Source organism: Cicer arietinum, chromosome 1, assembly GCF_000331145.2.
Source record: "Cicer arietinum cultivar CDC Frontier isolate Library 1 chromosome 1, Cicar.CDCFrontier_v2.0, whole genome shotgun sequence".
In the NCBI taxonomy this organism is placed as follows: Eukaryota; Viridiplantae; Streptophyta; class Magnoliopsida; order Fabales; family Fabaceae; genus Cicer; species Cicer arietinum.
Window position 1 is genome coordinate 4,550,927 of NC_021160.2, and position 13,571 is coordinate 4,564,497.

The following is a 13,571-nucleotide window of genomic DNA, read 5'->3' on the forward strand; positions in this document are numbered from 1 at the left end:
GGGAGAAACAAAATGGGGGGACTACTTTCAATTTTCACCTATAATAGGGGGACCAAAAGTGCAATTAAGCCTTTTAAAAAAGAGATCTCAAATTTAAAAGAAGAAATCGTGAGTTTAATTTTAAAAACAAACATAACTAATATCCTATAAAATAACAATAATAATAATTTACTAACATTTTAGCTATGAAAAAAATTACCTTGCACAAAATTGATTTTAGGTATCCCTTCTGGCCACAGAAAGCCCCATAAGTTGTTTTTCTAAGACTATTTCTTTTGAGTGGTTAAGATCTAAAGCAAACATTGTCAAAAAAAAAAAAAAATCGAAAAATAATACAATCTATATCTATAATAAAGAAGTTACAAATTTTAGTGTAACATATTTTCAATAATATCAAAATTATTACCAACATCTTTTATAAGGATTAATATTGCATAATATATTTATTTTTAAAAAAATGTAATTGAATTACACACATAATGCTTATTAACGTTCATATGGACACTCACGTGTAGTGTGTCTATCTATTTGATTTTTTATTACTAATAAATAATAGTACCTAGATCATTCAATTAAATGTAATTTAATATCGCTTTTATTTCAATATGATAGTCATATATATCTAAATAAATTTTATAATTTGAGCAATCAAAATTGATTAAAGAAACACAAAATTCATTTTCACATATTTAAATATTATGAAGTAAAATTAATTTCATTGATTCGAATTTCAAGTAAAAGTTAGACTTTTGACTCAATTTTTTTTTAAATTTATAATTTAACTCGCTTTTAGACAATATAATAACCACACACTAATTATCTCATACAATTCAAATAATACATGCCGTATCAATATTTGATATATTAAAACGTGACTTTATTCAACTCACTTTAAGACAATATAATAACCACGGACTAATTGTCTCATAAATGTAGTTTATTTGATATATTAAAATGTGAGTTTGAATTTGTAATATTCATCTCTCCATTTAGTATTTGTGAATTTCGTCGGTAGACTATTTTTTTTAAAATAAAGACACTAATTAATTATTATATAATGACTTCAAAAAAGGCAACAGCCACGTTGAACACTTTCATATGTGATCTAGACAGTCAATCTTAGATCAATACTTAAAATTCATCTAAAATGCTAATGAATATTGATGACACTCTTCAGAATTGTCATCTTAGTCTTTATGGTTGAAACAATTACTCGATCTCGATAAAAACAAGGGAAAAACAAATGTGTCTCTCAAAACATAAATCATGAAACAAACATTAATTGAGTCACTCTTTTAACTTATACCACATTATTTTTCTTTTAATTGTCGATATAACATTGTTTACACAAACCAATTAATTTTTTTTACTTTTTATAAACAATTTCATTTTTTCTATATTACTCTTGATTATTTATCATTTTAACATACTTATTAGGCTAAATTACATTTGTGGTCCTTTAACTTAATTTCAGGTAACGTTTTAGTCCTTTATCTTTTTTTTTTCCCGATTTGGTCCTTTATTTTAATTTTAAGTGACAATTTGATATTTTATGTTTAAAATGTCAATATTGTTGTCTTTTTTAAAAAAAAAATTCAAAAAATTCATCAAATTTTTCAACCTAAACCCATAAAATTGGTAATCATCATCAACAAAATACAAATTTAATCAAATTCATAACTTAAATCTTGAAATAAACTCATATTTTCATTCTTTATTTGATGTTGTTGGCGATGAAAATATGAGTGTATTTGAATATTTTAGTTATGAATCTGATAAAATTTGCATTATATTGAAGATGATTATCAATTTTATGGGTTTTGATTGAAAATTTTGATGATTTTTTTGAATTTTTGTATAAAAAAGGATAACATTGTTGAAATTTTAAAACATAAAATATCAAATTGTCACTTAAAATTAAAATAAAGGACCAACTCGGGAAAAAAAAAACATAAAGGACTAAAACGTTACCTGAAATTAAGTTAATGGACCACTGATGTAATTTAGCCTACTTATTAATATGTGATAAATAAATATAAATAATTTTGATAAAATAACATTTAAAAATATAAATAAATAAAAATAGAAAAAATGACAATTAAAAAATAACAGAGTATGCTTCCAAATAAAATATTAGATTTGATTTAAAATCCAAAGTAATTTTTAAACAACTTATCGTTAATTTACATTTTTAACAATCAACCTATATATATTATGAAGAAAACATTAACTAATTAACATCAACAAATTTATTATTAGTGTCAACTTCTTTAATTCTGGTGATTTGATCGATGAGTAGGTAGTAATAAATGAGGGGAAACAATTCGTAACCACACGTGGGCAAAACAGTACTCACACGTGCCAACCTCGAAATTAACGAAGTGAAGTTGAACAAACCTCAAAAACCTTAATAACAAAGAACCAAACCAAAACCACTGTATACACTGTTTCTTCCTATAAATTACATTCACCACTGTTTTTCTCGACTCATTTTTGTTTCATTTTCAACACTCACTTTGTTTCCTCCGTCCTTAGATCTCAGATCTCTTGCAATGTCTTCCATTACAGGAACCTCCATGTCCCTCCTCTCTCTCTCCAACCAATCTATGGTATATATTTATTATTACTATAACCCTTTTCTTTATCTTAATCTTTTTACTGATTATTTAATTAATTAACAAAACCTTGTTTAGTTGATCTGTTCAATCGAATGTTGTTATGTTAACCAAGATAAAGATAGGACTTTCCCTAATTTTAATGTTATTTTTTGGGACTTTAGAAATGTACTGTTTTGTTGCTTGTGAGTTTCATAGTGATTTTGTTGATGTATGACTATGACCAAGGAGAATCGGTTTTGTGAAGTGTTTTATGGTTATTGTTAATTATGTTTTGCTTGTTAGGCTAATTTAGTTATTGTTGGATATTTTCCCCAATTTTGAGGCTTTTTTTTGGGACCTTTGAAATGTACTGTTTTTTTTTGCTTGTGAGTTTCATATGATTTTGTTGATGACTATGACAGGAGGAATTTAGTTTTGTGAAATGTTTTATGGTTACTGTTAGTTATATTTTAGTGGTTAGACTACTTATGTTGTTGTTGGATGTGAATACAAAACAGGTTTGTACCAGGATCTCTGGTCCAAGATCAGTTTCCCTTTCAATGAAGGGAACAAATTTTCCATCAATTACTTTGCAGCCAAGAGGACCAAGATTTCAAGTTAAATGTGCGGTAAGATTTTTAAACCATAAACCTATACATACATGTTTATCTTTTTGCTTGGCTAGGTCATCACTTTTTGCTTAACTTAGTTTAGTAATCTTTATTTATTTATTTAATTTTTTTTATATCTTTTGTTTAACTTGGGTTTTGGATTGTGGAGAATTCATCTTTTATCCTTAGTTTCTGTTAATAAAAGTTGATATTGCATACTAAGCTATCTTCATTACAGAGTCATCTGTTTTGTTGTTATTTATTGCAGATTTTCTTATGTGTTGGAATCATATGATGCACTATGCTCATAATAACTATTGATTATGTGCTTAAAATTGCAGATAACTACAAATATATATAATGGGCAGTTCTAATGTGGTTGATCCTGATTATTTGTGATGTTTAAGATGATTTAACAAGAATGGAGTTTAATTTTGTGCAGGCTAAACCAGAGACTGTGGAGAAGGTGTGTGACATAGTCAAGAAACAATTGGCCCTGCCAGAAGGTTTGACTGTTACCGGAGAGTCTAAATTTACTGCACTCGGAGCTGATTCTCTTGACACGGTATATTTATATTTATCTAGGCATTGTTGTGGTGAAAAAATGCAAATTTACAAAACTTATTTAAAAGTATTTGAACTTTTCAGTATTTGCTATATTTGAACTATTCATACATATGTCTTGATGTTGGTGAGATTTTTTTTTCTTCGTTAGTAATGTCCTGTTAGTTTTGTTTTTTCTCTCTTTCTCTCATGGTATGTTGGAGCAAGAGGTTCTTTAAAATGAGAAAGTGTTGGATGCATTGGTCTAAAAACAAGTGCTAGCTATATGATCAATCGGCATGCCGAATGTGGTGCCCGGTTTACATTTTATGAACTTTTGCTCAATTGTTTAGGCTTGTATTTCAAATTTTGTGTAGGTTGAGATTGTGATGGGACTTGAGGAAGAATTTGGCATTAGTGTAGAAGAAGAAAGTGCCCAGAGCATCACAACTGTTCAAGAAGCTGCTGACATGATTGACAAGCTTCTTGAGACCAAAGCTTAAACTAGCAAAGAGGACTTAAATGTCCATTTTGGAGGGTTTTTTTTTGTTGCTATGTTATCTTTGGTGTGTCAGTTTGATTGATCTTCATGTAACTGCTAGATCTTTTCTGGACCATAATAGGATTACAATAATACTAGATTTTATCTTAATTTTGTAGAACTTGTGTCTTTTTCTTTACCTATCAAATGAAATTTGCTCTTAAAATTTGCTATCTTGAGAGAAATACTACTACAAACCATTTGGATGGTTGATTGCCAAACAAGGCGTGTTGTGTTGTTGGTTTGGTCTTTTTTTCACTCTATATTTCTCTCATCCTTTGCTTTCAGATGATTATGCAGACAAAATTAACCATGCATAACAGAACACCAACCTTTGTTTTGTTTTGAACACTCTTGTGAATGTATCTTTTCTTGTTTTGTTATGAACCAAGGGACCCTCTAGATACATGGCAAGTGCCTTGGTATCTTGTCCGCATAATGCCTAGGTAGTTTGGGTATGAACGAACCAATTAATGTTATGGAAGAAAGAAAATTGGATTGGCACCTCACAAGTTGACTTGGACCCCCTCAGTATATAAAAAATTCAATTTTATTCTTTCATTTTCATTCATTCAAACTTAAAAAAATTGTTTTAAAATTGTAATCTTCACCAAAATTTTTGGTACTTAAATTTCTCTCGCCAAAATTCTGGTACCCAAATTACCATTATTGAAAATTATATTTTCATAATTTTTTGGTGGTGTAATTTGTGGCACAATTTTTTTGGTAGTGTAAATTGTGTATTGTAAATTTTGTTAATTTCATCTTTTTGATAGTTATTAATTTTCCGAAAAATTAAGTTATTGAAAAATTTAGAGTTTGAAATTTTTAATACGAAATTTTTTTTTATTATGGATTTTTTTTTTAATTTCTTTTAAGTATAGATGGAAAAAACACTGATTATAGTATTTGAGATATTTTATTATTTGACCATTTATAGTCTTCAAATTAAATTTAACTATTTCAAACAAATTGAATTTATAAAATAAATTATTTACTAAATACAAAATCCAATTTTCTAGGAAGAGATATAAATTATTTACTAAATATAAAACCCAAGTTAATCTTTTACAAAAACTACCCAAGTTGATTTTTAATCTCACCCAAGTTAATCTTTTGACCTGAACTCTTGCAAACAGAATTAATGTATTATGACATGTACAATTGTGAAGTCTCAAGTTTAAACTCATACCAAATTAATAATTATGTCTAACTTAACAATACGACGTTTGTTAGTTGAGCTAGTATTTAAAGTTTGAATCTACAATTTTTTATTATAAAAATAATAATTTTATGTATGTGATACAACACACAATGTTTAGTAGATGAAGATATTACTATGTGATGATTATAATAACCAAATAATGAGACAGGCAGCAAAACCAGACAAAACAGGATTACCTAAAACATTAGTAGTAATTACTAATGAAATTTCTCATTTGATTAGGCAGCATGAGATCCATATTTGAAAGAAAAAAACAAAAAGAAACACCTAATTATTCTTGATGATTAGGTGTCTGTCACGTGCATTTCACTCTCAACAGGAAAAAAATATGGACACTCACTTCAACCATGTGCCACCCCACCTCAACTCAATTGATGAGGTGCTATAGGATAGCGTAAATTGAACAAATTGATGTTGCTCCGCAATATACTATTTAGTACGAAGTATTGTCAAATTGCCGTTATTGTGACACTATAGCATAGCATAATTTTCACAGACCGCTATTTTCCGCGATCCAAACACTGGGACATGCAAGCCTGAAAGAGCTGGTAGCAACTCTTTCATTTCAATCTGAATGTGGATTCCAGGTATTAACAAAGTGATGTTGGAGAACCAAAAAGGCTCTTTAAAAAAGTTCAATCATAGACCTCTCATTAGAAAGAAAAGATAAAGATCTTTTTAACATAATTGAAAGAAAAAGAAAAAAAGACTAACCTCAATAATTACAACTGGGAAATCAACAGTAGAATTCATAAAGAAATATTTCATTATCTAATAATATCATATACTACAAGGTAAGAATGAAAAATTAACAAACAAGAAAGTGAATAATCTAGTATACAATAATTGGAATATGCCACATCTCAAATCATTCACTCATACTCTCATATACTACAAAGACAAGTATGCTGCTAAACCTGCAAAAACAGTAGTGGCTATATCAAAAACTAAACTTCTATAGGCATTGGAAGTAGCTTGTACTGATCCATATGGTGCAAATGCATTAAAGGGTCCTGAGGCGATCACATCATCTGGGTTGGGAGGACTTGGATTGGAAGGAATAGTGGGAATGTCAGAGCCTGCAGGAGTTGGTAAAGCATCACCAGGAGAAGGCAAAAGTGGAGAAATGTCTGGTGACAAATCTTGGAAGGGAGAGAGTGAAGAAGATTGAGAAGGATCTGTTAGTGTTGCTGGTGAAGAGGAGAGTGTGGGAACTTTAGGAATAGGTTGTGATTGTGATGAATATGATGAAAGGAGAGGTGAGGGCATGAAAACCAGGATGATCATTAGTACTACATAAACACTGAATGATGATGCCATTCTGATAGTGAAGGAAACAATGTTACACTGTTTGGAAATGGATATAATTGTGTAAGGATTTTCTGAGGGAGATGTAAAAACGTGGGCTTTTTTAGTGGAAAAAACAATGATGGCAACCCTTTAAATTGGCAAACACTGAAGCTCTGCAGGCTCCTATCTCTTTCTCTCCCCCACCTTCTACCTAAGACTTGGGTGGGGTCAAGTGGGGCCCTCACTTGGGTAGAATCCATTGGATCATGATAATGAAACATTGTGTTTTTTTTCTTTGAGGAACAGACAAAAATTGGAAAAAGGTTTCCATGTGATGCGTTTGGTGAGAGAATCCTTTTCTATCCGTGATGTTTGGTGCCCTACAGCTCTTTATTTTCTGTTGATTTAATTAAAGCTAACTGTTAATTACAGTAGCAAAAGGGGAAACTGACGTCTTACATTACAAATTTCGTAATCAAGGTAAGGTTCACATATTACTACATATTTTTGTGTCCTCATCATTTTGATGGGTAAGATTTGCGTATATTCAAAATGTTTCCAAGTTCAGTTGTCATAAGTTATAACATACTTGTGCCTTGTACGTTTCTTCTTTTTTAAATTACTGAAAGAAATTTGAGCTAAGCAATTTTTTATTATAATCACATTAATTTTCTATTACACGGATAGATAAAAATCAGGAAATTCAACCAGAAAAATCTAGGGTGGGGAGGAGGGGAACTCATTGATTTATATGCTAGTGTTCATGAAGATACATAGTACACATACTTTTTACATACAAGTACAATGAAGCCTGAGTGGAATTTCACCAAAATGCTTAACCTCTATCAGGAATTCAACTAGAACAGGACAATCATATTATCAAAAAAATAGAACAGGACAATCACAACATGATACCAACATTCAGATGCAGCGAGGTAGCCGCTGCAATTCCAAGGCTGCCAAACCAGCAGTTTTGGCTAAAGCAGGCACACTTGAACTCTTGAGCTCAGAAACTACCACTTCAATTCTTGAAATCTCTGGTATAGATATTGATAATATCATTGCATGCAATAAGTACTGCTTGCAAGCATAACCTAAAGCATGAAGCATTCTCTGCACCGTTAAGTGAGGGATTCCTTTACTCCAAGATTCTAGGATCACAGTGACCTTGGGCAAATTGGTTAGTAGACCAGTGGTTGCTTCTCTAGGAGCAGCCTTGAGGAGTAAAACCACACACTGAGAAGCTATATCAGCAATACTGGTCTCTCTCAAAGCACTCAGTTCTAGAAAAACACCAACATTGCTTCCAAAGTCTGTTATATCCCTTATGTATTGTTGGGGATCAACGGCGCCACACACCTCAGGAGGACAATCACGTAAGAGAGTTGGTTCTGTTGTATAGCTGAAGCCTTTTGTCCAGCTGACTGAACGTGCTAGAAAGGCTCTACATAGCCCAAGAGTTGGTTCCAGCAAATCTTCCATACCCTTTGCACATACAAACTCAAGAAAGTTGCCAATTCTCCTAACTACTTTCAATTGAGAGAGCAACTTGGATTCCATTTCAGGAGCAGAAGCCAGAGCAAGACACAGCTTAACATTATTCACGTTTGCATTTGACAGATCACCAAGCAAGAACTCAAAGCATTGTGAAATTGTCTTCAGATGTAGAATGTCTGGAATCGAAATAAAACTGAACTCTAGTAGCATGACAAGAAGTTTCTGTGCAAAGATAGGAATAGGATCTTCATCCTCGATCAAGGTTGGGTAGAGAGGAAGAAAATGTGTATTTGATACGAATTTCAGATCAGTTAATCTTTGCTCCTCTTCAATTGGTTCGCTCAAGAGAATAATCATCACGTCGAAAAATATTTTAAGGCACAAAAACCTGGCATCACCATCCTTATTACCCTTGTAGAGAACTGTCAAACTAGGAAGGATTTCACGTATGAAAATGTCAGGATTGCCAAGGATCACAGAAGTTTCCTCCGTGAGAGACTCTAAAATTCGAAGCAGGGTTATTTGGAACTCGTCTCTTCCCTGAAAGTCAAACAATAAACAAAGACTGTCAAATATCAATTAGTATTACTCAATATAGTAATACTAATTATATCACTTTACTTGATATAGTACTTACAACACTTTACTTGATATAGTATTTGAGATCAGCAGAACAAGTAAATATCCAGTAAAGTATTTTGTTTATATCAAATACTTTGAGATCAGCACTTTATTATATTATTTTTAAATTTCCCCTCATTTGATTACTAAACGATCTAGCACCTATATCTCATCACAATTAATATCCACAGAATTTTTGCAGCTCCACTCTGAAAGAACTCGTGATTTAGGGAAAACATATGATTAAAAGAAAAGATGTAACAGCTATGTCACAGACCTGGAACGGAGCCTCCACGAGTTTAATCAGATTCGCCAACTGCCGTAGCACTGGAAATGTTGCCACTTTGTGCTTAAAAGCTGAACTTTCGAGAAGATGGAGGACAACAGGAAACAAATTAATGTTAGCTTTTGGAGCAGATCTGCTGGTAAGGGAAGAGATATGTCCGTGGCGCCTTCCTCCCATCATTTGTTGGATATCCCCCGTTATTATATCAAGTAAACCTGGAATTGTAGATGCCACAATATGTAGAAATGCATCTAAACACTGCCGCACAAAGGCATCCTTCTCTTTTCCCAGCCTGTCCACCACTGAAAGTAACTTATGACTACAAAAAAACTGTGGAAGCCACCTCCTACCGTGCTTACAGAGGAGAGCCACAAAGACAAGTGCCTTTCCTTTTAAAACTTCACTACCCTGCTCAACAAGAGCCAAAAGACTTGGGATCAGATTCTTCTCCTCTGCAAGTGGTACAACGAATCTTCCAACATTTGTGAACATATGACTTCCAAGCATTGCCATGTTAAGAAGATTTAAGATGATTTGCTGCTCTCGTGGACTTCCTTTGACAAGAGCAGAAGCTAGGTCCTTGAATGAGAGTTTCTCTATAACAGACTGAACGCTAGGAGGATTAAAACGAACTAAGCGCACTAAACATGATCCTGCAGTTAGCCTCATACTTTCCTGTTTTCCTGCCGCTCTATAGATATAACAGAGATTACTAATAACATCTTGACTGGCCAAACGTCCCACCCAGACCCCTCCTTGACTGCAAATATTCTCAATTGTTCTCAATGCGTACAATTGAGTAATATCATCCTCTCCTTTCCTCAATATTGATGACACAAAAGAAATCAATGAATTTGGAACCTGCAACCAGGTGGAAAAAGATAATCATGAAAAATATGAACCTTGAAAGCTGGCAAAGAAAGTTAGAATAGGACACAAATTTGACTAAAGAGACATTACCATGTTGCAAGCAAGATGCCTAAAAAATTGTGAATTTTTATATACTCGTACTAGAGAACTCAATCATCAAAAGACATAGGCAGACGGACAACAAACGTTATATGCAACAAGATTAGAAGCTAACCTGCCAGCCATTCGCAGTCCTATTGTCCTTTGATGGAGATTCAAGTGGAGTGCTATCCTTAGAGTCCGCATTTTGGGTGGATATATAAAATAGCAACTCACCCAAAGCAGCCATAGAAAACCTCCTCACTTTTTCATGTCTGTCTCTAAGGCCATCAGTCAGTGAACCTAGAATTCCAGAGTTAGCCAAACTGTCGTCAACAAAAGTAGAGTGTCTAATCAACAGACCGATCAGTGAAGCAAGTTGAAGACGTAAAGCTGATGCCTTGGATTGACGCAGCAACTTTATGAGAATGAGCATTATTGGCCCATTGGTCAAGATATTGGCTGCATCAGCATTACTGCTCAACATCTCGAGGTACCTAACCACATTTTGTCTCTCTCCAATGCTAGTATTCCCATTCAGGATGGCTATAATTCGGTTAAGGACTGCCTCCAGTTGCTCTTTAGGCATCTTGACAAAATCAGGTGCTTGCAACGCCTCAAAAGGAAGTGAAGGAATGACTTCTAAGCCTTTGTCAACTTTTCTGCTGGGCATTACAGGTCTCACTGAGAGATCAGATGGATGCCAAATAACCTGGGAGATGTCGTTAGACGATCTCGAATAATCAGAGTCAAAGCCAGATCCTAAGTCTTCTTTAGGTCTCTGTTTCTTCACTAGAGGGCTCACACTAGGAGAAATAACAGATATGTCAGAACTGTCAGGAGTTGACTCGTGATCAAATGACCTTGGATCATTTGAGGCAGGAGTAGTAACAGATGGGGTGTCCAACCGGTGTATATTGTTCTCAGTCTCCTCTACTTTTCCCTGATTCTGAAAATTAATCTCCATTTTCTCATTGGGCACCGAAGGTGTATGTTCAGAACCATCAGGTTCTTCAAGTGCATCCTCTTCACTATTCTCGTTAAAATCAAGTTCCATGTCGGTGTTCTCAATTTTAACATCGGTATCCTTCTCAGAGCCATTGGGCAAGGGACGTCGATAATTTTCTTTCTCGTTTTCTTTTTGCAAATTTGATTTTGCTATTCTTGATAGTCTCAAAAGATTCAAACCCTTGTTAATAATGGAAGAATCTTTCTGCTTCACCTCAATTGTTCGGCCAGAACCCTTTGTCTGTGTTCTGTGACCATTTGGTGTTGCCCTTGTTGGTGTCTCAATGCCTCTAGATCCTAAACCAGAATTTTCATCCTTCTTTAGCATCCCTTTCACATCTTTTTCACGATATTTGGGAGGGGTCCTATTATGAGAAGATTTATCTCCATTACGTTCTGATAAGCATGGTTTAGCATGTAGCTCTATCATATAATCAAATGCAGGTTGAGGAGGAAGAGGCACTAGAGTGAATTTAGTTTTCCAAACGGCATGTCCACAAAGCTCAGGCCATTTTATTCTTTCAGCTGGATCTTTGACCAACAGAGAATTTATTAGATTGACAAAAGGACGACTTGGATTGCCAGGGAGAGGTGGAGTCGGATCTGAAATGATGGATTTTACAAGCTGAGTGAATTCTCTTCCTACAAAAGGAGGCTTCCCAGCATAACATTCATATAGTACACAGCCTAAAGCCCAGAAATCAGAAGCATAAGAATGCACTCCACCATCCTCAAAAAGCTCAGGAGCCATGTAAGAGGGTGTTCCACGTTTTGCTTGAGGCAACTATAGAAGAAACGTAGTACATGTTAACAGATTATTTGGTTTCAGGAGTAAAATGACAGCTATAGTTGAGTAGAGGTCCATCAGTACATGTATAAGGATGTCATAAATTGCAAAAGTTTGTCAAGCATACCGAGGAAGAAGGAACTTTTGATATCTCTTTTAGCTTTCTGGCCAAACCGAAATCACAGAGCTGCATCATTAAATTAATAGGGACATGTTCCAACTCATATTAACAAAAGGGAAAAAAAATCTAAATTAACTCGATCAGCAATGAGAGAGAGAGAGAGAGAGCAAAACAAATTGATACCTTTCCACATCCATTTTCATCTAGTAGAATATTTGATGGTTTCAGGTCACAATAAATTATTCCATTTGAATGTAAATACCTGAATGTGGTATCCAATTTTAGTGCATATAAGAGTAATACAACTAAACTGAGCCAAAAACAAAGGGAAATTGAGACTTGCAACATACTGCAAAGCTCTGACAAGGTCACAAGCAAGTTCGGTAACAGAATCTTCAGGAAGCTGACTATCCTGCATATTATATTCGTAATAAGCACTAAAGAAGAAAGTAATATTGCATAACACTGCATAAAATTCCCCAAATTAAGAGGTTGCAATTTACAACAGCTAATATAGAAACCAATAATTAAGAGCAAGATGGAAAAATATCAGAACATATAAACAACCCAATAATTTGCCTAAAGTCAATCAGTTAAGGTTTTTACAAAACTATGTGTAACAATAACAATAAGTGTAATCTCCCAGTCCAAAAATAATGAAGCCACCATAATGAAAGCTCACAAAACATATGCAGTGAAATGCTGAGTACCTGCCGCAATATGGAAAGTAGATCCCCTCCAACACAATACTCCAAAACCAACCACAGGTGAGCAGAAGTTTCATACCTAAAAAGCATGAGTAATTGTAACACTAATTCAGAAAGAAACAATTGTTTGGGACAAAGTATTTATGCATAATAATAATAATAATAATGAATAACAACTCCAATATTTAAAATACAGAGCATATAGATTAATACACTAAAAATAAGATTTCCTCCTTTTTGAATTCTCCTTAATTTAGTATGAAATTTTTTGTTCACATTCATTCACATTAAACATTTTTAATAGAATTTACCCATTTTTTTGGATTCCCCTAATTGGTTCTACAAAAGAATATAGTTCTCACCATGAATAAAACTTGAGCACATTTTGGTGATCTAAAGTGTGAAGAATCCTGACCTGCAGAACAGAAAAGCGAGTAATTCAACACGATACAGCTGAGAATCTACCATATAACTATGAAAAATTACATCATCAATTGACTCAAAAAGAATAAAAGGAAAAATAAAATTAATAATTAATTAACGAACTATGATAGAAATAATGAATAATAAAATTTCCGTATTTGAACAACTCACTTCTTGAAGAACCTTGGTTTTCTGAGACTTATCGACGCTTTTGATGGCGAAATACTCAATGGTCTTCTTCTTCCTGCCTTTGTACACGGTCTGCGAATTCACCAGAAAAATTATAAATAAAAAAATAAAAAAAAAAGATAAAAGAGTGATCGAAGTGCGAAGATTGAAGTTAGAGAGAGATTATCGTAGAGCGGT

At 33.4% G+C, this 13,571-nt stretch overlaps 3 protein-coding genes across 3 annotated transcripts; 1 reads left to right on the forward strand and 2 right to left on the reverse strand.

Moving 5' to 3' along the window:
• The first annotated feature begins 2,423 nt into the window (after positions 1 to 2,423).
• Positions 2,424 to 4,465, forward strand: LOC101500366 (acyl carrier protein 1, chloroplastic-like). The gene is made up of 4 exons (XM_004486013.4): positions 2,424 to 2,609; positions 3,116 to 3,226; positions 3,651 to 3,773; positions 4,129 to 4,465. The coding sequence occupies exons 1-4, from the start codon at positions 2,553 to 2,555 to the stop codon at positions 4,252 to 4,254; spliced, it is 417 nt and encodes a 138-aa protein (XP_004486070.1). The 5' UTR covers positions 2,424 to 2,552; the 3' UTR covers positions 4,255 to 4,465.
• Positions 4,466 to 6,253: 1,788 nt separating this feature from the next.
• Positions 6,254 to 7,054, reverse strand: LOC101500676 (uncharacterized). Its single transcript, XM_012712677.3, has one exon. It carries the CDS (start codon positions 6,835 to 6,837, stop codon positions 6,409 to 6,411), a length of 429 nt encoding a protein of 142 aa, XP_012568131.1. The 5' UTR covers positions 6,838 to 7,054; the 3' UTR covers positions 6,254 to 6,408.
• A 455-nt stretch (positions 7,055 to 7,509) lies between these two features.
• Positions 7,510 to 12,331, reverse strand: LOC101494929 (serine/threonine-protein kinase RUNKEL). Its single transcript, XM_027336209.2, has 5 exons — positions 12,259 to 12,331; positions 12,082 to 12,141; positions 10,296 to 11,951; positions 9,203 to 10,072; positions 7,510 to 8,844 (listed from the first exon to the last, which is right to left on the reverse strand). Exons 3-5 carry the CDS (start codon positions 11,916 to 11,918, stop codon positions 7,729 to 7,731), a joined length of 3,609 nt encoding a protein of 1,202 aa, XP_027192010.2. The 5' UTR covers positions 11,919 to 11,951; positions 12,082 to 12,141; positions 12,259 to 12,331; the 3' UTR covers positions 7,510 to 7,728.
• Positions 12,332 to 13,571: the final 1,240 nt, after the last annotated feature.